Genomic DNA, 25,680 nt, shown 5'->3' on the forward strand with positions numbered 1-25,680 from the left:
GTGTGGGTTGAGAGGACCAGTAGTTGGAGATTGGATTGGGGCCTGAGACTTGGGCCAGAAACCTGTAAAACTTCGTAAGTGGCTTCATGGGGGCAAACATAAAACAAAATCTGATATCAGGTTGCATTGAGAGATATTAAAACAGGTCCCTGAAGACTTGTTCAAAGTTGCAAGAGATTTAAGAAGAGAATCATAAATAGGAGAGAGATAGAGGTTAACGCATACAATATGCTAGAGGAACTCAGTAAGCCAGGCAGCATTTATGGAAAAGAGTAAGCAGTCAATATTTTGGGCTGAGACCCTTCATTAGAATCCTTCATCGTGAAGGGTCTCGTCCTGAAATGTCGGCTGCTTACACTTTTCCACAGATGCTGCCTGGCCAGCTGAGTTCCTCCAGCATTTTGTGTGTTGCTTGGATTTCCAGCATCTACAGATAGTTTGTGAGAGATGGAGACACAGGGTATATCAGAAGAACCTGAAGGCTTTGGCAGCTGAATGTGTGCCTTCAGTGGTCGCACGAAGAATATCAGGGGTGTGCAAGGTGCCAGAGTTGGAGAAATGCAGAGATGTCAGAATTGCCAGGCTGGAGGAGGTTATAGATGCAGAACAAAGTGAAGAATGGGCCTCTAGAGGAATTTTAAAACAAGGGTGAGAATTTTAAAATTAAGCTGTCCCACAATTGAAACAAAATTTGTATTTACCCATTAGATTTTGTCTTTGGAAAGGATTAAATCTCCATTTTAGCCATTGAAAAACATATATGGTATAAAGCATTCATCTTTAAAATAGTGTATTTTCAACTTACAAAGAACCAAGAAAATCAAGTAACATATCATATAGAGTATCAGATAATTACTTAAAGATGTCAATTCAACTTCAAGTGATCTGCTTCATAAACTGTTGCCACGAAACTTGCTGTAGGAAATGTTTGGTAACTGTGGGACACTTGTATTTCCAGTTATGAACAGCAAATGTAGGTGATGATCAGCATTTCACACTGCTTTCTGGAATGATTTTAAACAAGCATTACAATGCTTGAAGAATCAAGAGATCGTCCTACTGGGTGAGTGCACACAAACATCCTTTTAGAATTGCCCTGAAGCTTCATAAAAAAATCTTTCTTTGAAGCTGAAAGCAAAACGATAGGAATTTTCAAAACTTATTATGTGGAACATGACAGAAACAGACTCGTGTGCAAATTGTGGGAGTCATTAATTAGCTGCCATTTAAGTAGGGTGTACTGCATTTTGAAGACTATGAAAGGACAAGTACCCACCTCATGCCAATCCACCCTCTCCAAGTAACTGAGAGTAACTTGTTTATAAAGCTTGGAACAAATAGATGTGTCAAGTCATGTAATTGTCCTTTAGCGGTAGAAATCTGCTTTCTTTACCTTGTCTAGTGGTCATATTACAAAACACAGCAATGTGGGGGGGGGGCAGCACTGAAAGGAGCAATGTACCGTGAGGGGGTGGTGCCAAATGCATGCCACAGTGCAGAAAGGCAAAACTGAGGGAGGGGCAGTGCTAAAGAAAAATAAAATCACCTTTAGTTTGAAGGCAATCAGCTGCTCTTCTCTGCTATGCAAAGAATAGAAAAATAAATTGCTTAAAACCCCTTACTTCACTAATACTAAGTGCAAATGAATCGCTTGCTTTAAAATGTAATAACCGGTCTTGGGATCGAGGGGGTTAATCTGGCGTTCATGTTTTCATACATATGTGATATTGTTCTATACAACTATTATAAAATATTACGAGTGGATGGTAACCGGATTGTGCTGCTCAGCAGTCTGATATAAATTGGGTAAAGCAAACAGCTTTAACAGTTTTATCATGTTGTCCGTTGTGACTGCTTGCTGAGCAAGTTGGAAAGCAAACACAGTTCTTGTGGAAAATAGATGTAAAAGGGCTTGCTCAGTCAAGCTCCTGGTAATTATTTTCAGAATCCGTGGAGTGTATTTTGATGTAGCACTGGGGCGCAATCCCACATATGAACTCGGATGGGCTGCAGTTTCCTGTCAAAATGATGTTTAGCCAGGTGTTAATCCGTGTCTGGAGGGGAAGCATTGGATTTCATTATCCATTCTGCAGAGGGATTGGCCTCTTGGGACCAGGCCAGGTCTGAAGCCTCTTGGCTTACTGACATGTGCCATTTGTGATGAATGCAGCTGAAGTCCATTTGAGAAATTCTCTTGTCATGCAGCCAATCTGTCAGAGCCACGCAGAGCGAGGCTTTGAGGAAGCAGGGCTCAGTAGCAGGCTCTGAGTGCTTTCAGGGCAGAATAAGACAGGAAAAAAGAAAACCTTCATTGCATGCCCTTTGGAAAACATCTACCAAACAGGAATCCTGCTGACAGTCCAAGCTTTTTATAAGTGAACACAGTTTCTACTTTGTAAAAAAAAATCCTTTTTGCCTGTGAGGATCAGGAGTTGATACGATGATTAAATCGAGCTGGTTTTATGTCAAGTTCAAGTACGCAGAGAAGGTAAGTCAATATGTTTTGCTGTTCACTACATCCCCGAGGTTCTTCCCTGCAGACCAGCCCTTAACCGTCCCTGCACGTCCGCAGAGAGAAGGAAAAAGCCATTGACTGAGCAGCCTGATGGCTTTCTCTTCTTGATTCTTTGAATAAAATGGTTGCTGTGTCATTGATAACTTGTGCTGACAGACACCTGCCTGGTGTTAACTGGAAATAAAAAAAAAAGCTGGTTACTTTGTTCTATGCCGCACACTGTCATTGTTTTAATTTTGAATTGTTTCCCAGACTCTGGTGGTCTTTCTGGGAGAGTTAGCTGTGGAGTTGCTCAAACGAGCTCGCGGCACACAATACAGTTGGTGTTTTGCACAAAAAATACGACAGGGTATGCTCAGCAGAAACAAAAAGTGGACCAATCATTGCAGAATTTTTGAGAAATCTTAAGTTACATAAAATAATGACTATCAGTGCTGACCCTTCGACTGAAAAGTTAATTTAATGTTTTTATTTGCTTCACTTGGGTGCAGTCAAGAAATAGGCAAGTAAGAAAAAAGATTACAGATAATTCAATTCCTATTAATTCAACTGGAGGAACAATCTTTACTAATGTGTAATTTAAAAAATATATATTTTTTATGCAATTCTCACAAATTTAATTAAATTTTGATAATTAATAGTGTGAAACCTATAAATAAATAACAACCATTTTGTTGTTCTTTTAAATGTGCTTTTGTTTTCTAATCTGACCACTCATCCCCCATAAGCAGCAATTTTCTAGACCTGTGCTAATGGGTTTTGTTCTGATGTGAACTCGCTGTAATGTCCTTAAGTTGTAATGCAAGGTGATAGGAAGCTTAAAAATGTTGGTGGGATTATCTGTTCCTGCCAGCACTACGTCTCCTCCTCAGCCGTTTATCTTGCTGGTTTATTTCTTTTCTGAAATGCAAATAATTCCCTGCATGAATAAATTGGGACTAACTTATGAAGTATTTAAAATAATTTGCCCCTTATCTTAAGATGCATTTCATGTTAAATATTGACTAGTGGTTTTCAGGTATTTTGAGAACTATCTTATGATAAACACTTTCTTGAAACTTGGTACATGATGAATTACTCTATCTATCTATCTATCTCTCCCTCATGCATGCAGTTCACTAAGAACATATTTTACAGACACATTATTTCATGGGTTAATAGGAACAGAGATGAGAACAGTTCTGCCTTACTTGCAAAAAAAAATCTGACTCTAAAGCTAAGTGTTGAATTTGGTTGTTTGAATATCCAACTACCATTTCTTACTCTATTTCAAGGCTTTCTCTGTCTCTTGCAATGTTGCAATTACTTGAACTCTTCATTCCTCTGAGTCACTTGCCCACCAAATATCCTGCCCTCCTTTCTGTCCTGTCTCTGGTGGTCTTATTTTCATAGCCCAGACCCCAGATTCCAAAATCATTCTCCTTTTCCCCTTGAGATCTTCTTTCAAAACCTTTGGTTAACCATGGAGATTTTAGTCCTCCTGCTATTTGCAAGACTCCATTTTTCATTTCTGCTCAGTGATGTGCCCTTCAACACTTTTAATATCACACTAAAACATGACATAATGGCAGGTAGTAGAAACGGCTTTGGGAGTGAAACAAATTCCTATTGTTAATACCAGTTTATATTAATCCCAGTTAATACAAGGACAAAACAAAAATATCATCACCAAAACAATATGTACCTTCGAAACTGAAGTAGCTCAGAAGAGTTATCAGTTTCAAAGGAAACACAGATTGATGCCTTCACTAAAGTGTTTGGGGAACATTGCTCAGCCTTCAGCTCCCTAGAAGGCAGTTTGCCTGCTCCAATCAGCTGGAAAAGAGTTCAGAATAGCTGGAATAGCAAATATTTGTTACCGAAGTGATTAATTTTGTGGTGATTTTCTGTGCCTGCATTTTTTTTTACAGTAGAACTGTGATTCTATAGTGGGGAGCTCTATGTAAAGAGATGTAGTACTGTACAATTGTGTTAATGAACAGTATGAACAAAATCTAACAAAGAATCTCCAGCACCATTATTTTAAGTTGTTTATCCAGAATCATCTGATAAATGTTTGATAAAATGGATGTTTTATGGATCAGAGGTAAATTCTTCACTGCCTCAGTCCCTGAATAAAAATTGCCCACTGAACGTTGCAAACCATGCTCCTCTCCCATGTCCTTAGGGATCATTGCTGTCTTTTCAGTCAATTTCCTTACTTGCTTTTGCTGAATTAAAAATCATTAGTTCTGAAAACTTAGCTGGCATCATGGCTTTGCTGTTAGGCTTTGAGAAATAGATATATAGATATAGATAGCATAGATAGATAAGCATATAGATAGACAGGGCATCTTCATTCATGTCTATTACTTTACAATAGAAGCTTTTAAAAGAGGTTTGGAAAGAATATGAGAAAGATGGAGGGATATGGACATTGTGTGGGTAGGAGGGATTACTTTTTGGGGTTCTTTTAAATTTACTTTCTCGCTGTTTCAGCACAACATTGTGGGCCAAAGGGTCTGTTCCTGTGCTGTACTGTTCTATGTCTCTCTTCCCGCCATTACAGACATTTACATTACACGCTGCATCCGCAAGGCAAACAGCATTATGAAGGACCCCACGCACCCCTCTTACAAACTCTTCTCCCTCCTGCCATCTGGGAAAAGGCACCGAAGCATTCGGGCTCTCACGATCAGACTATGTAACAGTTCCTCCCCCCAAGCCATCAGACTCCTCAATACCCAGAGCCTGGACTGACACCAACTTACTGCCCTCCACTGTGCCTATTGTCTTGTTTATTATTCATTGTAATGCCTGCACTGTTTTAGTGCACTTTATGCAGTCCTGGGTAGGTCTGTAGTCTAGTGTAGTTTTTTTCTGTGTTGTTTTTGCATAATTCTTTTTACATAGTAGTATTTTGTATTGTTTCATGTATCACCATGGTCCTGAAAAACATTCTAATTTTTACTGTGTACTGTACCAGCAGTTATGGTCGCATTGACAATAAAAAGTGATGTAACTTGACTAGACTATGTTCTCACGGGTTCTTCAATTATTCTTTCAAAGGAATGCATTTTTGTCTGATTAGTGCAAAGTATTTAACACACTTGATTAAAAAAGCCAGAATATCAAAATTTATATTGCTAACTTACAAACAGTAATCTTCCATGCCTCATCCTGGCTGTCAAACTGGGATGTGTCTGTTACTGACATAACTCATGCTTGATACCTTGAGTATCATCTTCACGAGGCAAAGAAAATGGTACACTCTGTCCTTCCGTACTAACTGAGTAGATTAACCAGCAATTAGACACGACCTGGAAATGGTGACATCGATGCAGTTATCTAGAAGTTTGATTGCATTTTTTATGGGAGAATTCAAAAGAAGTGTTATTTTAAAACCTCTCTGTAAACTTCAGGTGATTTGTTACTCTAGGAACACCTGACCAGCTGCAAAGGGGAATTGCCGCCGAAGGCAGCGTTAATTGCTCACTCCTCATTATCCTCAAACTGGGTATTTTGTTAGGCAGTGTGAAATGGACCATATTGCTGAGAGACTGGAGTCACATATGAGTCACAGCAGCAAGAATGACAGATCAGTGAACCAGATATACTTTTTATGACAATATATAATAGCTTTGTAGTCACAGTTACTTGATTTTTAATTTTAAAATATTTCATTAACTAAATTTAAATGCCCCAACTGTGTTCAAACCCTTATCTCTGCCTAAATAGGCCATGGATTACCAAGCTAGCAATCTTACCACCATGCCTTGCACCCACTGAAATCATTGTTGATTCAAATGATTGCACGATTGCCTCTTCCAGTGAAGTAATAGAAACATAGAAAACCTACAGCACAATACAGGCCCTTCGGCCCACAAAGCTGAGCTGAACATGTCCTTACCTTAGAACTACCTAGGCTTACCCATAGCCCTCTATTTTTCTAAGCTCCATGTATCCATCCAGGTGTCTCTTAAAAGACCCTATCGTTTCCGTCTCCACTGCCGCTGCCGGCACTCACCACTCTCTGAGTAAAAAAACTTATCCCTGAAATCTCCTCTGCACTAGTCCCAAGCACCTTAAAAATATGCCCTCTCATGCTAGCCATTTCAGCCCTGGCAAAAAGCCTCTGATTATCCACACTATGTCCCTACTCTTCCGGGCTTCAGTGAATGTGACTGAGTAGTTAGTACACCTGGAGACTACATGACTTTACAAATAGGATTAATTTTAATAACCTAAATATACTATATTACTGACCTCCACTAACTACATTTTATTGGCTTAATTGTCATACGTTACCTTCCGCTATTGTAGTTCGGATCATAAGTTCTGGTTGCTCCGCCTTGTAGAAATAGTTTTCAAATATACTTTGAAAACTTTCCTTGATGGAGCAAAGTGCACTCTTTGCTCTGTAAATATACTTGGTTTGCAGTGAAGTAGACCAGTAGCTGTTGCAGCTTCTATCTACTTCCATTGCATTGATTGAAAAAGGTGTTAATAGATACTCTAGATAAACTAAGGTGACAGTTATGAAGCTACAATTTGAAGTTGAAATGTTTTTCAGTAAATACTGATAGAAAATATGACCATATTGGATATTGGAACCAGAGAAAGACTTGCAGTATTTTTTAGAACATGCTAATAGCAATGTAATTTCCGTCAGCCTGATTACATTCCAGCAGTCCATAACAACCATAGATAGTATATAGGTATGGCTGTGGGTGAGAACAAAATGAAGCTCATATGTGTGGTTTCCAAAAGTCAAGTAGCTGGCAGATTCACATATTCGGTGCATGATAGGGATTGGAAGAGACATTCTAAAGGCCATGGGTACCCAGCAAAAGAGTTTTGACATGAGAAATGCTCTCAGTTCAGAAAATAGCATATAATTATGACATGGAAAATGGGAACAGAAAAGTAAATAGATACTTTATAAATAGTTCAGGCCACGGACATGAAATGAAATATCTGAAATTTAATATTCAGGGTCATTGATCTCGGAAAATCTTATCAAATTACAGACTTGTTACACGAATCTTATTAGTCTTCTGAGATGGTATTCTGGGATTCCAGAATTGCAAAGTATGCCCTGACTTGCTTTTGTATAACATCGTGGTGTTATCTTCACTTCGCAACTCAATAACTTATCAGCATGATTAAAGATAATGAACTAACATTAAATCATGGAAATCTTCCCAAATGAGACTATTTCTGCTCCTCTCCACCATCTCAGGTGAAGGAACAAGGTAAATGAAATGTGGCAATCCATTTTTCTTCTGGCCAGGGCTTTGAAGTGTTTTCCCAGTGGCGATGGCTACATTATTTGCTTGCTTCTGAAGCTGCCCATTCTCTAACATCTGATGATGGTGGTATCTATGCTAAGGAAGAGAGTCATCATTGTGCAAATATTATAGAGGGAAAGGTACTCATGATTAAGTCAGAAAATGCAGCAGAAATAGCAAAGTACAATTCTTGAGGCTCTGTACTCAGTGAGGAGGATATTAAGCAGCACAAAGAGAACAGGCATTCAAGAACCTTCCTCTCAGAATTGAAAACGTCGGAATGGAAGAATTTATACAGTTGCTTCCAGAATGTCCGGAAGTTCAAAAGAGTTGTAAAGCAAGTGAAGCTGTTTAGATATGTTGTCACTGCTGTAACACAGGGAAACAGTTATTATTGGAGAGATTGCACAGAAAAGCATGCCTATGAATTTTTATTTTGTTCTATCTGAAAAGGGTTATGGTGTAATCGTGAATAGTGTCACAAAGAGAAAGTTATCAAGTTGAAATGGTTGGAATCCTAATCCTTATAGGGACAAACTAATTCAACATAGCCACTGTACTTTGTAGAAGTTAGGACAAGGCCCATACCAAATATTGCAGAAAAATGTTTATAGAATTCATATCTGAGAATATCAGACAGATGTTATGTCATATTTATCATGTTAATTCAAGTGAGACAGAGTAGTCAGAGAAGAACTGGTGGCTCTCGTTATTTAACTTTAACTTTTTGCTAGGTTACTTTCAGTAAGTGGTTCCATTTAATATCAGAGAATGAATGGGGGAGTCTAGGACAAGAGGGCATAGCCTAATTTAAAACAGAGATGCGGAGAAATTTCTTTAGCCAGAGGGTGGTGAATTTGTAGAATTTGTTACCACAGGCAGCTATGGAGGCCAGGTCATCGAGTGTATTTAAGGCAAAGATTGATAGGTTCTTGACTGGACACGGCATCAAAGGTTACGGAGAAAAGGCTGGAGAAAAGGGTTGAGGACCAGAACAAAGGATCAGCCATGATTGAATGGTGAAGCAGGCTTGATGGGCCAAATGGCCTAATTCTGCTCCTATTTCCAATTATCTTATGTTTACAACATACAACCTGAAATTCTTGCTCCTCGCAGACATCCACAAAAACAGAAGAGTACCCCAGAGAGTAAGTAACAATAAAGACTTTAGAACCCCAAATCCCCTTTCTCCTCCCTGCCACGCACCAGCAGCAACAAAGCATCAACCCTCTACCCCACCTCGCTTATTTCAGCAAAAAGCATCAGCACCTACTACCCACCGAGCAAGACATAGCAAAGCCCCCAAGAGAGACCATGATTTATCAGTATAGCTAAACCTAATAGAGCACCAGACAATTCAACGTGCCACAGGCACTTTCTCTCTCTTCCTAATAAAGGGGCAGAGGTGTAACTCAGCGAGAAGGGAAACAAAAACAAAACAACTCGCTGATTATGATGTTAAGGTCTGCTTTGTTGCTTTTTCCAAGTTCTCCGACTCAAGAATCAATAGCAAACTCACCCCCACCAACGAGAGAAAGGGAGAGAGAAAATGGTTCACAAGTACAGAGACCACTGACAGCTGATCTACTGTTCCCAATATTCTGTTTTTTCCCACGATGCTTCAGTCAGCGGCATCGGCATAGAATCAGCTCGTCCACAGGGCTGCAAGGCCTTGAAACTCTGAAGGCATACTCGTCTTGTAGGCCATGCTTTTGGGACATTGAAAATCAGCTGGTCGGTGAGCCCCAGAAATGGGTCACATTGCCATAAAGAACAGTAGTTCCAGTGCAGCTGCAGATCAAGGGCGTCGACAGAGCCCCGTCCACCTTGAAAAGGCAAAAAAGGGACATTAAAGGTAGAAATTAACTGGTTTCTGCAGATAAGCTTAAAGAAGCTGCTCTGCAGTGCCATTGTAACTCCGTGATAATTTCTAAAGGCAAGCCAGGACCCAGTGAGCATATTGTCTGATAGGTGGAATACACAGGTTTCTCTTGAATCTATTAATGCAAAGAGCATAGCTTTGTAGGTTTTGGATATGCAGTTACAGGATATGCGCTTCAATTGGACAAGTGCATTCATTGGTATCAGCACTGGTGAAACTGGTTGGCCAAAGTTTCCTGGAAAGGAATGGATGCTTTCAATACCATGTCTCCAAACATGCTGAGCTTTTCATCTTGATAAAGGTACAAGAGACTGGAATCAATAGCAACACACAAGATACTGGAGGAAGCATCAAAGGAAGAAAATGGACAGCTGACGTTTCAGGTTGAGATCCTTCACCTGGACTGAACATGGAGTGGAAATGGCCAGTATAAAATGATGGAGGGGAAGGGTGCAGCCAGAATTAGTGGGTGATAAGTGGATTTGGGTGAGGAGGGGTGATAGGCAAATGGGGGTGAGTGGGAATAGTGGCAGAAGCTGGTAAGTGAGAAGTGAAAATGGCTGAAGATGATGGAATCTGATAGGGGAGAATGGTGGAGCATGAATAAAATGAGGTGAGGAAGGCAGATGGGAGTAATGGGGAGGGGCATGAGTAAGAGGAATGTGTGGTTAGACAGAATAAGGTAGAGGCAGGAAAAAGGTAGGATGATGGGGCCAGGGTAGATGAAGCGTACAGCGAAAAGGAATAGAGGGTGAGCATTTCAACTTATGGTTCACTTCCAAAGAAAGTCCAGTGAAATATTGATTACTGAATAAGATAAACAATTGGAAAACATTCTCCATTGGTTTAATTTTGGGTCAGATTATTTAATAACTGCTTTTGCTTAAGGCTTTGCTTAAAATTGATTACCGGGATCTTCACACTTGGGTGCCAGGATGTCTCTTCATAGTGTCTACGTCTGTGTGCCTTCTGTCTGTGAAAGCCAAATTAAAAAAATCACAATTATGTGGAGAAGGGCTACTTGACTATTTGGAAACAGTAAAACAGTTAAAACATTTACTGAAATACATAGGCATTGCATACTTAGAGTGCTGAAACACAGATTCCTTGTATTTTGGGGAATAAAAATGTGTCCAAAATTCTTCAAATTTCTTATACAGTGTATTGGCATCTCTAATATAATCCATCCATTATTGTTATTAACTTAAATGCTCACATACAGCATAAATTAAATGATACCAACATTTTTTTAAAAGGAAGAGGAAGTGCAGAAAGTGCCCTTTGTGCTGTACAATGGTAAGTTAGAAAGAAACATGATCCCTCAGTGAATTAGGCATGTGTGTTTTTGTGAGCAGCGTTCTTGTCTCCCTGCTTCCCTCAGGCCAACTCCCCTTTCTATATTTAAAATAGAAACATATTGCACACTCTTTATTTCCATTGAGAACAGCATTATATCTCAATAAAGGAAATGACCATGGATTAAACAGATAGCTCCATTTGTATGGCACAATCTTGCATCCCTGCATGGTCAGCTGTGGGGTTTTATTAAAACAGCTGAAGAAGTGTTGAAGAAAAGTGTTTCCACTGAAGGGTAGATGGAAAATGAAAGGACAATCAATTGGAATAACTTGAAGCAGGAGAACACTGCTCAGGCTTGGTAGATAGTGAAGACCAGATCTCCAGCCTCATCATTTAATCCCGGTTCATTATCTGGCAACCAGGTATCTTCAAATAAGAGAATAGAAATTAAGGAATAGTGCAGAAAGTCAATGTTTTGTCATTGGAATGAGTGTAATCTTATCTCAGTAAAGTGAAGAAAATTTGCCATTTTCACAACTTTAGTTTGAAAGTACATTTCAAACCAAAGTACTTTGGTTTCTGAAACATGAGACGGGACATTCAGTCCATAATGGACTACAAGTCCACCCTGTCCATCAATGACAGCGAAGCTTTTCTTCCTAATAGGCTGAATGTATTTTACTCTATGTTTTCTGGATGGAACGCTGTGCAGTTGACGAAGGCCCCCTCCTGCTGAGGAGCAGACATTCTGTCTGTCTGCAGCTGATGTGAGGAAGACCCTAGCCAGGGTTAATCTGTGTAAAGCTGTGACGCCTGTTGACATGGCTGGTTGGGTGCTGAGGGACTAATGTTCTAACAAACATCTTCAATATCTCTCTGGAACGGTCCTCTGCCCTCTCAGGCTTCAAGGAGGCCACCATCATCCTCGTGCCCAAGAGAGTGACCTGCCTCAATGACTACTGTCCAGTGGCACTGACCTCAACAATATTGAAGTGCTTTGAGCAACTTCATTATTGTTGAGGTTGGTGCCACTAGATAGTAGTCAACAGTCGGTTTATAGATCACATTAACTCCCATCTTCCTGCTACCCTTTCCAGTTCACTTATCACTCAAATCAGTTCATTGATGATGCCATATCCTCTGCACTCCACTCTGTCCTGTCCCACCTGGAAAATGGTGCCTTGTAGGCCAAGGTGCAGTTTATTGACTTTAACTCAGCATTTCATACGATTATCCCTCAGAAGCTGGTAGGTAAACTGTCCTCGTTGGGTCTGAGCACCTCTCTCTGTAACTGGATCCTAAACTTCTTGACAAAAAGAGGCCTCAGCCCGCTGCTGATGCATGCCTGCACTGCCCGATCCAGTTCAAGTCGAATCATCAAGTTCACTGATGACACAACAGTGTTCAGCCTCATCAACAATGACCAGGCAGCATACAGAAAGGAAGTAGAGTGGCTGGGCTGATAGAATGGTGCGAGCACAGCAATTTGATTCTCAAAGTGGACAAGAACAAAGAGGTGATCGTGGATTTTGGGCAGGTGCTGGCTGCCCACTCCACACTGCGAATAATCGACTCCTCTGTGGAAGAGCCAGGAGCACCAGGTTTCTGGGAATGCACATAATGGATGATCTTACCTGGTCACTCAACACCACCTCTTTGGTCAAGGAAGCACTGAAGCATCTCCACTTCCTGAGGAGGTATGGCGAGTGAGCCCCCAAACCCACAATTTTAACTCAATTTTAAAGGCACACCGTGACCTGCTGTATCACCATCTGGTATGGGAAATGCAAGGCATCTGACCGCAAGTCCCTACAAAGGATTGTGAGGACTGCTGAGTGGATCATGTGTTATGAGTGTGAGTTATTATGTATGTACCGCATTGTGCACCATGGTCTGGGCAAATCTTGTTTCATTTGGCTGTATACATGCATACAGTTGAAAGACAATGAACTGAACAAATTTAAAAGCAAACACGAGGAAATCTGCAGATGTTGGAAATTCAAGCAACACGCACAAAATGCTGGTGGAACGCAGCAGGCCAGGCAGCATCCGTAGGGAGAAGCACTGTCGACGTTTCAGGCCGAGACCCTTCATCAGGACTAACTGAAAGAAAAGATAGTAAGAGATTTGAAAGTAGGAGGGGGAGTGGGAAATCTGAAATAATAGGAGAAGACAGGAGGGGGTGGGGTGAAGCTAAGAGCTGGAAAGATGATTGGCAAAACTGATACAGAGCTGGACAAGGAAAAGGATCATGGGACGGGAGGCCTAGGGAGAAAGAAAGGGGGAGGGGAGCACCAGAGGGAGATGGAGAACAGGCAAAGAGTGATGGGCAGAGAGAGAGAAAAAAAGGGGGGGAAATAAATAAATCAGGGATGGGGTAAGAAGGGGAGGAGGGGCATTAATGGAAGTTAGAGAAATCAATGTTCATGCCATCAGGTTGGAGGCTACCCAGATGGTATATAAGGTGGTGTTCCTCCAACCTGAGTGTGGCTTCATCTTGACAGTAGGGGAGGCCATGGATAGACATATCAGAATGGGAATGGGACATGAAATTAAAATGTGTGGCCACTGGGAGATCCTGCTTTCTCTGGTTTGCAGCTAAAGTTCATCTTTGAAGTGGGTTTGGACAGCTTTCTGTTTCTCCAAGAGCAATAAATAATCTGCTGCAAAATCTCAGCCAGTCCAGCAGTATTTGTGGGAGAAAAAGGGTCAAAACCAAGCGTAAGGACAATTAATCAGTCATCATGTTAACAATTTTAATCCTTCCATAGATACAGCTTGACCTGTTTAATTCTTTTAGGAGATTGTTGCTCCAGTGGCTGCAGTCTCTTTGTTCAGTTCTGGTCACCTCACTACAGAAAGGATGTGGATACTATAGAGAGAGTGCAGAGAAAATTTACACGGATGTTGCCTGGATTGGAGGGTGTACCTTATGAGAATAGGCTGAGTGAACTTGGCCTTTTCTCCTTGGAGCGACAGAGGGATAGAGGTGTATATGATGATGAGAGGCATTGATCGTGTGGATAGCCAGAAGCTTTTTTCTCAGGGCTGAAATGGCTAACACAAGGGGGCATAGATTTAAGGTGCTTGGAAGTAGGTACAAGGGGGATATCAGAGGTAAGTTTTTCACTCAGAAAGTGGTGGGTGCATGGAACACACTGCCAGTGAAGGTAATATATGTGGATACAATAGGGTCTTTTAGGAGACTCTACATGGAGCTTAGAAAAATGGAGGGCTATGTGGTAGGGAAATTCTAGGCAGTTTCTAGAGTAGGTTACACAGCCAACACAATGTTGTGGGTTGAAGGGCCTGTAGATTTCTATGTTTCTATCTTTCTTTGTGTCTTTCTTTTTCTCTCAGTTGTCATGCACATCACAATATGACCAAAGCCAAATCCGACCCACCTTGTTCTGATTAGGGACCAGGCTTGGTAGTGACAGTGAGGCCTTGTTAACAGCACCAGCGGTTACTGATGTGTAGATTACAGGGACTCAGAGAATCATGAAACTCCAACACTAACTAGCTGACCTACACTTAGCTGCTGTTTTCCTCAAACCAAATTCATCTCATCCTTGCCCTCCCTGCTATTTCTAAGGGCTTTCTTGGATTTTCACATTAATTGGTCATTTAATTCACTACAGGTGCTCAGGTTAGATAATTAGTAGCATACGCACCAATTTGGTGATGCAATAATTGTTTCTAACTGTCAATCAACTCGCGGGCCAGTTCAAACTGTGAAGGTTCATTCATTGTTGACAGGGAACAGTTATTTGAGATTTTAAAGTAAGTGAGGATTAATATATATTTTTTCCCACTTCCCACCTCTTTAATTCTCTCCTTGTGCATAATTTGAGGATAGTATTTCCAGTGATTTATCTGTGCAGCCTCAAAATTCATTAGATCTGGGAGTACACTGCAAGGCTTATCAGTCACTGAGATCTCTGATTCCCATATTTCCCTGACAAGATGTCTTGAGGTATTCTGCTCTGGCAAGTTCCCTTCCAATATGCTCTCAGTTGCCACTATATTAGGTATAGTGTGTAACGAATAGAGTGCCCACAGGAGTGGAGCCCACTCTGGTCTTCTGCTGCTGTAGCCCATCCGTTTCAAGGTTTGATGTGTTGGTGCATTCAGAAATGGTCTGTTGCCTGCCACTTTTGTAATACATAGTTATTTGAGTTACTGTCGCCTTCCTGTCCCCTTGAACCAGCCTATTCATTCTCCTCTGACTTGTCATTAGCAAGAACCTTTTGCCCACAGAACTGCCACTTACGGAATGTTTTTCTGTTTCTCGCACCATTCACTGTAACATCTGGAGATCAGCAGTTTCTAAATACTCAGATCACCCCATCTGGCACCAACAATTATTTCACAGACAAAGCCACTTAGATCACATTTCTTCCCCATTCTGAAGTTTGGTCTGAATAACAACTGAACTGCTTGACCATGTCGGCATATTTATATGCATTGAGCTGTTGCCACTCGATTGGCTGATTAGATATTTTCACTAATGATCGGGTGTTCATGTTACATAATAAAGTGGCCACTGTGTGTATGTTTGTGATTGAATAAATGAATTATGTACTTACAGGGTCAGAAACAGTAAGAATCAGGTTATGCTTGATTAAAGGCCATTCATCTGCTAGCTTGTTTCAGTCTCCTCCTCTGTATGTTTTGGATTGATACGTGTTTGTGCACAAAATGCATGAAATAAATACAGTACTGTGCACTCTACTGCTGCTGCTGCAGCAAAAAACAAATTTCATGACATATGTGAGGGATGATAAACCTGATTACAAAATGGGTCTCTATTGTGGACCGAGAGTGGGAAGAGGGCAGGGACAGGGGAATCATGGTTGAGAAAAGAGGAAGGGAGAGGGGAGTGAGTGGGAAGCACCAGAGAGACATTATGCAATGATCAATAAATCAGTAGTTTGGAATCAAAAGATCATGCCTGGTATCGCAGGGTTGGATCATGCCACTCCCCATCCCTATCACTCCTTCTCTGCTGCTTCATCCACACTCCCCTTTCGGTTTCCCACCTGCATTTCCCAACATCTTTTACTCCCACCAGATGTACGAACTCGCTTTCCGCTCCACATCAACAAATACAGTACTGTTATATATATATATATGTGCCTCAGACTTCTGCACAGTACTGTACTTCCATTTTGGCTGGAACTGTGGAAGGACAAGTGGAAGCAGATAAACTGGCTGTTGCTTTTCTCTTGGAGTGTTTTTCAAGAAACACTGTTCTTGGAACAATCTACATTGAAAATCTGCCATGCTAGTCACTAGAGACCAGTTTATCCTGCAGCAGATTTGGTCATTTGACCTTTCACAATCTGTTTCCGTACATGCTGATTAAGGCCTGTGCTGCAGAATAGAACACATTCCCACTTTGTGCACTGGAGTTCATTTACTAAATCACATAGTCCTGATGCAGCATGAATGACTTGGCTCATCCAACCATTTGCACCACAGCAGGCCATTAATGTACCTTCAATCTCTGGCAACCACCTCATGTAAGGTTTTCTGCTCCCACTCAGCTATTCTTAATGAGGTTGCCAGTGACAATTTAATGACATTTTAAATTGTGAGCTTGTTTTCATTTGTGGAAATGGAGAGAAGAAAACAGTCATTTGAAAGAAATCCCTCTCTCAATTGGGGACATGCACGTTGTGGGTAGTAAGACTAAAACAGAAAGAACTTGACCATCCCGCTCGATTTGGAGTCAAACATTGTGAGAAGTATATTCTCGGTACATTTTTAACATCCAGCAAAGGCTGGTGCAGAAGATACAGAATCATACCATGGAGACGCGATTGCCTCAAACAATGCATCTGTTTTATTCTAAGGTTCTTCAAAGATTGGCTTTGAAACTTTCTAACCTTCTTGCAGCCCTGAAAATCAATTAGTTACTTGACACAATCCTTAAAAGATGGCGAGTCTTAAGCCAGCAATTATTTCATATACTGCAAAAGTTGATTTTCAGAAACAGGACCCTTTCAACATGCCCATATTATTTCCTGTGAAGTCCTTTGTACAATATATGGAAAATGCCTAATGACAGCAGCTATATTTCATAAGGAGCTTGAGGAGATTTGGTACGTCATCCAAAACACTCGCAAATTTCTACAGATGTACCATGGAGAGCATTCTAACTGGCTGCATCACCGTCAGGTATGGAGGGGGGTTTCTACTCCACAGGATCAAATAAGTTGTAGAGAGTTATAAACTTAATCAGCTCCATCATTGGCACTAGCCTCCATAGTATCCAGGACATCTTCAAGGAGTGATGCCTCAAACAGGCAGCGTCCATCATTAAGGATCCCCATCACCCAGGACATGCCTTCTTCTCATTGTTACCATCAGGAAAGAGGTACAGGAACCTGAGGGCACACATTCAATGATTCAGGAAGCTTCTGCTCCTCTGCCATCCGATTTCCGAATAGACATTGAAGCCTTGAACACTACCTCACTACTTTTTTATTTCTATTTTCGCACTTTCTTTAAGTTAGCTATCTAGCATACTTTATAGATGCTTATTATATTTTACAGTTTTTTCTATTATAATGTATTGCATTGTACTGCCATCGCAAAGGTAACAAATTTCACATTTGCCAGTGATAGTAAACCAGCGAGGATGGAGCACCACAGGAGGGGTGTGGGACAGGTGGCAGAGAAGGAATGCCTGGGGGAGGGTGGGTGGCAGCAAGGGTGCAGATGCACCCAGTCCTGAGACACTAGCAAGGCCATTTGATTCCAAACTATTAGTTTATTGCTCATTGCAGAATGTCTCTCTAATCTCTAATGCTTCCCACTGCTTCCCACTGCTTCCCCTCTTCCTTCCCCTTTCCCAGCATGATTCTTGTGTCTCTGCCCCCTTCCCACTCTCAGTCCACAATAGGGACTCATATCAGAATCAAGTTTATCATCACTCACATTAGTTTTTTTTTGTTGTGGCAGCAGTAGAGTGCTATACATAAAATTACTACAGTACTGTGCAGAAGTGTAAGGCACCCTTTGCACAGCACTGTATATGTATATTTGCAAGTCTTAGAGGAAGTTACAGTTTGCTTGGACTGAGGACATTTCACTGAGATTGAGTAGCTAGATTTGGATGACCAGGTGTCAAATAGAGACTGGTTGCTGCTTGTGGGCACAACTGCAGTGCCTGGGGCACTACAAGAAATCTGGCCCTATCATATTGAATCTGCTCATGAATGATGTAGTGCCTTTATTGGGACTTGTCAGTGGCTCTTGTTATGAAACATGATTTCCTTAAGTTCTCCATTTTGCCTCGGGATATAAGAAACCAAGCTGTACATTTTCACGCTTGCAATTTCCCCGTGTCCCTTGTCTTCTCCAGGAGCATGGCAAAGCAAGAACTTGGTTTCCATGAAGTAATATTTTCAGCATAAGTTTTATGTGGATTCCAGAACTGAAAATATACAGGAGGAGAATAGTTAAGTGAGCAGGATGGATCCTTTCAGGATATAGCTGAGGTGTGTGCAGAGCTTAAATTCCTTCTGGTCTATACAGAAATACCATGCCTCCTCTTAAAGTTCTACATTTTCTAATTTTAGTCGCTGGACTTCATAAGAGAATATTTCACTCCTCGGAGAAAAGAAGAGGACGAGGATGGTGTCAGTGAACAGCACAGCCAAAGCTGGCATCCTCAGATGGTTCACAAAAATACTTTCACTTCTTTTAAGTCATCTTTTTCTTTCGAAGATGGTTCTGCTACTGTTGGAACCTGAGATCTCCACTCTGGTGGTGTGCTTTCGGGTCGGAGAGGTTTCAAGTGAAGTGCGTGGCCTGGAGCCCACAATCGACTCCGTTTCTCGCCGATGTCACCAATTAAAAGCATCAAGGAAGATTGAAATCATCAAGGGTGAGAACGCGAGGCGAGTGTTCAGCTCTGTCTACCTGTTGATGTCCGGTCTCTCTCTCTCTCTCTCTGTCTCTCCCCCTCATCCGCTGCTCCCGGAGGAAGGTCCCTGCATTTCAAATGGTATCTCTCTCCCTCTTGCTTGATGCTGTTGGAGGATGGTGCTGGAGTACTGGGTCTTGGAAAAGGTTAAGTGAACATAGTTTATGGATTGGACTCTGTAATTCATATTACGATGTGTTTCTAGTTGCTCCTTTTCTGTTGCTGTTTTGGGCGATGTTGATCGGAGTGGATTAGCTCTGTGACCTGAAGTTAACAGATGACACAGTGCTATATTGAATTGAATGTGCCTGGATTGTTTTGATGGTTTGTTGTGGTTTGGCATTTTATATTCTGTTATTTTGCTCTTTTTTGCTGTTTGCACATTTTTTTAATTTTTGTGCGTGGGGAGGTTGGTGTCTTTCATTGAACAGATTTCATGTTTCCTTTCTTTGTTTCATGACTGTCTGTGGGAAGATGAATCTCAGGGTTGTATGCTTCGATAATAAAAGTACTTTGAATTGTTGAATTTGATAGCCAGACCACATAATCAGCCACATGGAGGAGAAATTTATAAGGAGCACGCAGGAGTACTGTGATGGTTGTTTCATTATGAATTAATTCTAAAGAAGTATATTTAACATTAAGAAAACTGGTCTTTACATATTCATGTAGATTGGACCATAGCCAATCATTATCATATATGTATTATTAGAACTTCTATCTCCAGACTAGTTTTATTTTGCCTAACATTGACAAGGGCTGTGATTTCTTTTTGTGTACATTACCCATCTCCTACTCTACTGATGATACAGTGGTCAGTAATTCAAAGGCAGTAGATTTACGTTAATTGTTACAGATGGATTCAAGAATAGTTGAAGAAAAAACACTTCACTCAATAGTGTATGTTATGGAACTGTATGTTGATGAATGGTGCAAGCAGAGATTCTCTTCCTATTTAAGGAGTACTTGAATAAGAGCCTGAAGAGATGTGACCTGCTGGAATATGGACCAAAAGCCAGGAAGTAGGATAATTCTAAAGTCCATGGCTGACTGGCATAGATCAATGGGCTAAATGGCTCTCTTCAGCACCTTAAACATCAATAATTTGCAAATAGTGTCAGAATCAAAGAAAACTACAGCACAGTAACCCGGCCCTCAGCTCATCTAGTTTGTGCCTATTCCCATCGACCTGCATCGGGATCATAGCCCTCCACACCCCTACCAATCATGCACCTACCCAAACTTCTCTTAAATGTTGAAATCGAGCTCGCATACACCACTTGTACTGGCAGCTCTTTCCACATTCTGTCAACTTGAATTGGCAGCTCTTTCTACATTCTCATGACCGTCTGAGTCATGAAGTTTCCCCTCATGTTCCTCTTAAACTTCTCACCTTTCATCCTTAACTCATGACCTCTGGTTAGTAATCCCACCCAACCGCTGCTTATATTAACCCAATCTATACTCCTCATAATTTAGTATGCCTCTATCACACCTGCTGTCAATCTGCTATGTTTCAAAGAATAAAGTGCTAACCTGTTCAAAATTTCTTTACAAGTAAGGTCCTCCAGACCCGGCAATATCCTTGTAAATTTTTTCTGTACTCTTTCAACCTTGTTTCCATCTTTCCTTGAGGTAGGTGACCAAAACTGCACAGAGTACTCCAAATTAGGCCTCACAAAACTCTTGCATAACAAATGATGAAGGTCTGTGTGGTTTTTTTTCACCAGAGGATGCAATAAAAGCAGATGGATCATAAATATAAAAAAATGTTATATTTATGTTTGTTTCTTTTTTCTGGTAACTAAAAGGCTTGTTGTAAAGGAAGTGAACCTGGGAGCTGTCACTTTCAATACAGTGATGTAAGCAAGTCATTGGTGCTAATGACAGACTTTTTCATTGTATTGAATGTATTACGAAGGATGTTTGAATCCTTTATCCTTAAGCTTACTTTTAAGCTTACTTTTGTATTGATTAAAATTGAAATTTTTCATCATTCAAATCCTTAGGTCTGACAGACCTCTTTAAAAAGAGTAATCCTGCCTTTCAGTAGGTGTTCAGAATGGTAGTTTTACTGACAACAGAGATTAAACATAAACTATACAACTGTGTAGAGCTTTTCCAAAGCTTTACTTGGTGCAAAGAATGCAGCCTTTAGAGTGAAGCAGAATTGAATTAAAGTGTTTAAGCACCTTGGGGGCATTCTTTCTGCATTTAACTTTCTTTATAAATCCTTATTATTGAATTGAAATGTTCAAAAAAATTTGATCAGATGGATGCTACCCTGGTGATGTAGTCAAGAACAAGAGGATGTAATTTATTTTGGAGCTCTACACAGTATGTTTAAAGTTAATCAAAATCACTTGTAACTTCAAAACAAATTGTTAAAAACAGTGAACAGAAGCTTCAAAGAACTGAGCATATTAAATTTTGCAAAATAAATCAGGTCTTCAGATTGTTGCCAGTCAGTTTAGCAAACATTTAGAGGCCAGAGGCAAAAATCAAGGTTGCCACTGGTGCACTGAATAATTATTTCACAATGTGCTCACTATAATAAGTCAGGGAAGGTGTTCCTTTTCCGGGCATTTTTTATAAAAGATCTTGAGGACCAAGTTATTATAAATGACAATAAACAATTCAAGCAAAAAAAAAACTTCCTTTGGTATTAAATTTCCATATGAAAGACAGCAAGCCAAATTTTGAGTTGTCAAAGTCTGAGCCTGACCTCCTGTTTAAAGGTCACTTCCTCTTTTCATTGAGCTAGGAGCAGTTTATGTCAATCACTCTTTTAATCTGCCAGCTTCAGATGTGCAGAGGGAATGAAACATGCACCTCAGCAACAGAAACATTCATCTGCTAGGGGAAAAGTTCTTTTGCACGTGATCCTTGAATGTCTTCGGGGAGAAACAAAAGCCTTTTTATTAGTGCTGACATTGCAGTCTCCTTAATTACAAAATAGTCTCTTGTGTAATGCCAGTCATCATGGACAGCTCAAAAGATTCCAACCCCCACCCCCATATTTAAATCTTTACAATCCTGTTATTAAAGGAGACACAAACCCTGTTTCCAGACAAATTTGAGGGTTTTAAATGTTAATGGGTACATATTTTTCATGTAACAGTTACTTGAAACCAAAAAGCTAGAGCATGACAGAAACACTTTTGTTGTGCCCACATAGTCCGCATGCACAGTGATTAACTTTTCGCTCTTGTGCCTTTCTGTCCAGAAAGACAGATGAGCCAGTGTATATGGGCTGTGTTGTCCTGGGCCAGAATTCTCAACTTCTGGTCAGTGTCTACCTGCAAATTGTTTTCGAATGAGGAAGCTCCGGGCAACTGCGAGGCCTTCTGTGAGGCAGTGCAAGCTACCAGTATTGAATAGACTCCAAGCAGTGTGGGGGCCCTGAGGCTTTGAAGAATGAGTAGGCTTCAAGTGGTGAGTAGGCCCCAAAGCTCAGAATAGTGAGTGGGCAAACCATGGTAGTCACTGACTGCTTGCCAGGAGCTGCCAGAGATATTTCAAAACTGCTCAAATTGATTTTTGTAATTTAAAACAAAAGATTAAAATGAGTAACAAAATTACAAGAACATTAAAATAAGTTAAGTAAAGCACTTCCCTGCATTAACCTTTTTCAAAAAAGACTCCCAGCAACGGGTCACCATTTATTTTGCAGCCTTTCCTGGTAGAAAGCAGATGGATCTTTCTAGATCCTGTTTTTTTATGTCATCAGCATTCCAATGATGTCCTCAGTGGTAAATCCACTATTGAGTTTCTTCATCTATCAGTTAGTTCTTCCCATCCTTCCAAATTCTATTGTATGCAAGCAGAATTCAGAGATTTTCTGAGGTATGAACAGCAAGGAAGGCTGTTTTATGTGAAAGCCACTACCATCAGTCAGTGTGTTCAGAATTGCACGTTGACCACCACAAAAAACAGGGTAATTTTCTGAAAGGGATGATTATGTTTGCTGGTTGCAGTCACCAGGTAGTTGGGAGTCAGCCTTGACTCATTCATCAAAGCACTTACCTCTGCATCAAATGATTTCTCAGCTCTAGTACCATTCCTATTCCAGAGATTTGAGCAAATAATCCAAGCAGAAATTTCAGTGTGATGCTGGTGAATGAGGTGTCAATCTAAATTCTGTTGTGAGTTCTCAGATGGACCAAAAATATACTTGAAGAAGACTCGGGGATATTTTCCCTGGTTTCAAGTTGATAGCAATTTCTGCAGCTGAATCCTTGGATCATATTACCTGACACAATGTTTCTTGTACTGCCAAAATGACTACCCTGAAGAAGCACTTAATTGACTCAAAAGCTTTGTGATATTTGAGGTGCTGAATGTGTTGGGGAAGAGTAGATGAGGAGATTTTGCTGAACTGGGAAACAGCTGTGAGAAAATTACAGTTTCAGATGGGCTTCAGTTAGCAGGCAAATATTTGCCTGGATGATCTCTATCTGTCTTTCATAAGACTACACTCTAAATAATAATTGGCAAATGAAGTTCTATGAGGTATGTTAAAAACTAAGAAATTTCATGGGATGCAACCTTCTGATCTTATACACACATGCCTTGCACTCTGAGTATTCTGTGACTTTCTGTAATGGAACATGACCAGACCTTCATATGTGTCCAACCCACACAGAATAATTCTGTCTATATCTTATTGCCAGAAAACTGTGATGTGACTAATGCAGGCTTGAATGTGCTGAGGCAGAGAATCCCCTGGGATCTTTGTGGTAGAATCTGGGCAATGTAAGCAAAACATTTGGAAGATCCAAATTAATTCCAGTATTTCATTTTGTTTTACCTAAGAATCAAATCCGCACTGAGCTTTAGGAGAAAAAGAGAAACAGATTTGTTTGTTTTCTCTCTATCTGCTGAATATTGCAATTTGAGAAAAGTATCTGATGTTCATTGTCAGTGAAATACTGAAGCCAGCTTTTAGAAACCCTGCAGTGAAAACATATTTTGATCACATTAGCAGTCAGTCAGAGTGGAAGGCAAAAGCCCAGCATGAGGAGAATCTGTCTTTCCAATTTAATTTTGTTTCATTTGGTCCTATGAATTCTATCTGTTTCAAAGGTACAACAGCACAAAGGTTACATTACAGGACTAGAGCCCAAGAAACCTAAACCAATGCTCAGAGGCACGAGTTCAAACCTTTCATAGAGCTAAAGAACTTCAATTCATTTGAGTAACTGGATCTAAAAAGAAAGCTAGCTTCAGTAACAGTTACCACAAAGCGAGTGAGTTGATTTAGAGAGCCGGCTGCTTCAAGGGTGTCTCTCATTAGCTGTTCTCAGGTGGTCTGGCTTCAGCTTGACTCAAGATCTCAGTGATTGTGGTTGATGCTTCACTTCCCCCTGAAATTGTGTAGCAGCCTACTTAAATCAAGGGAAAGTAGGAACGAGCAACAAATGCAGGCATTGTGGACAACACCCACAGCCTGAGAATTATTTAAAAATCTTACGGACAGCTCTTGAACTTAACTTTTCAATGTTTCAATGATTCAACTTAATATCAGAGAATGTATACATTCTACAATCTGAAATCCTCACTCTTCACTGACATCCACAAAACAGAAAAAACCCAAAGAAATAATGACAGAAATTGTTAGAAGCCCGAAGAACCCCGTCCACCCCTCCCATTCACATGCAGTAGCAAAAGCATCAACCCTCCCCACACACCCTCATGTGAGTATAATCACTCCTTCCTGAAATTGCCTGCGACCGTTGAAGTGTTTTCCATCCCACCGCTTGTATCAGTTTTCCTGGTCCGCATTTCTGCAGGTGACTCTTAACCATTTGCCTCACTTTGCAAGCATTCATTCAAAGACAGCATCAAGAAATCACAAGCACACAACATTTTGATTTGGCTTGATCTTTCTTGAACAGTACCAGCAATTAAGTTGTAATTTTCATAAAGAAAACATGTTTGCATTCTCCATGCCAAACTGGCTGTAGTGAAGCAGAGTAGGGATGTTCTCCAGGGCCCTGGCAAATATTAATCTATCAAACAAAATCATTGAGGAAAACAGATCGTGTGGTCACTTTCACAATGGTGGTTGTAGAACCCAGCTGTGTGCATGTTATCTGCACATCACAAATATGGCTTCGCTCACTATAGTGAAGTACTTTAAGCTGCTCTAAGGTACCAAACAAACACTAGTCCTTTTCTTCTCATTGTTTAATAATTTGCAGTTGGATGAACATTAACAAAAACGTTAGGAATATCTTCTCTATTAGTTCCTGAGTGCCAATGGAGAGTGAAATTATATTCATGCCTGAGTCAAGTATGATGCTATATTTACGTAGGACACACGGACTGGTAGCTTGTTGTATCCTTTCAACAATTACATTCTGGAAAGCAAAACAGTTTGTTTCATAAGCCATTTAACATTCTATACCCACACCATTTCTGTATCATTGTGTGTGCTTTACTGCTGTGTGTACAAGCTCTAATCTAACCTTGCTTTCAACACTCAAACAGCTTTTTATTGTGGTAGTCTATACTTAGTACCCACAATACTAAACATAAAAGCAAGGATGTAATGTTGAGGCTTTATAAAGCATTGGTGAAGCCTCACTTGGGAGAACTGTGAGCCGTTTTGGGCCTCTGATCTAAGAAAGGATGTGTTGACTTTGGAGGGGGTTCAAAGGAGGTTCATGAAAATGATTCTGGGATTGAAAGGTTTGTCACATGAAGAGTGGTTGATGGCTCTGGGCCTGTACTCTCCAGAATTCAGAAGAATCAGGGGTGACCAAATATTGAAAGG

The 25,680-nt window shown here is 40.5% G+C and overlaps 1 protein-coding gene across 7 annotated transcripts in view; it reads left to right on the top strand.

Annotated features, from left to right (window-relative positions):
- The window catches only part of auts2a (activator of transcription and developmental regulator AUTS2 a), a 1,126,933-nt gene that overhangs the window by 397,399 nt on the left and 703,854 nt on the right, over positions 1–25,680 (top strand). The window contains exon 1 of one of the 7 annotated variants that reach the window (XM_073053565.1): positions 2,238–2,488. The exons of the other annotated variants lie outside the window; for them this stretch is intronic. Coding sequence (XP_072909666.1) covers positions 2,441–2,488 — 48 coding nt within the window. The 5' untranslated portion in view covers positions 2,238–2,440. Of the gene's footprint in view, positions 1–2,237; positions 2,489–25,680 lie in introns of those variants that run through there. 7 annotated transcript variants of the gene reach the window in all.

This window comes from Hemitrygon akajei, chromosome 8 (genome assembly GCF_048418815.1).
Source record: "Hemitrygon akajei chromosome 8, sHemAka1.3, whole genome shotgun sequence".
NCBI classification, from domain to species: domain Eukaryota; kingdom Metazoa; phylum Chordata; class Chondrichthyes; order Myliobatiformes; family Dasyatidae; genus Hemitrygon; species Hemitrygon akajei.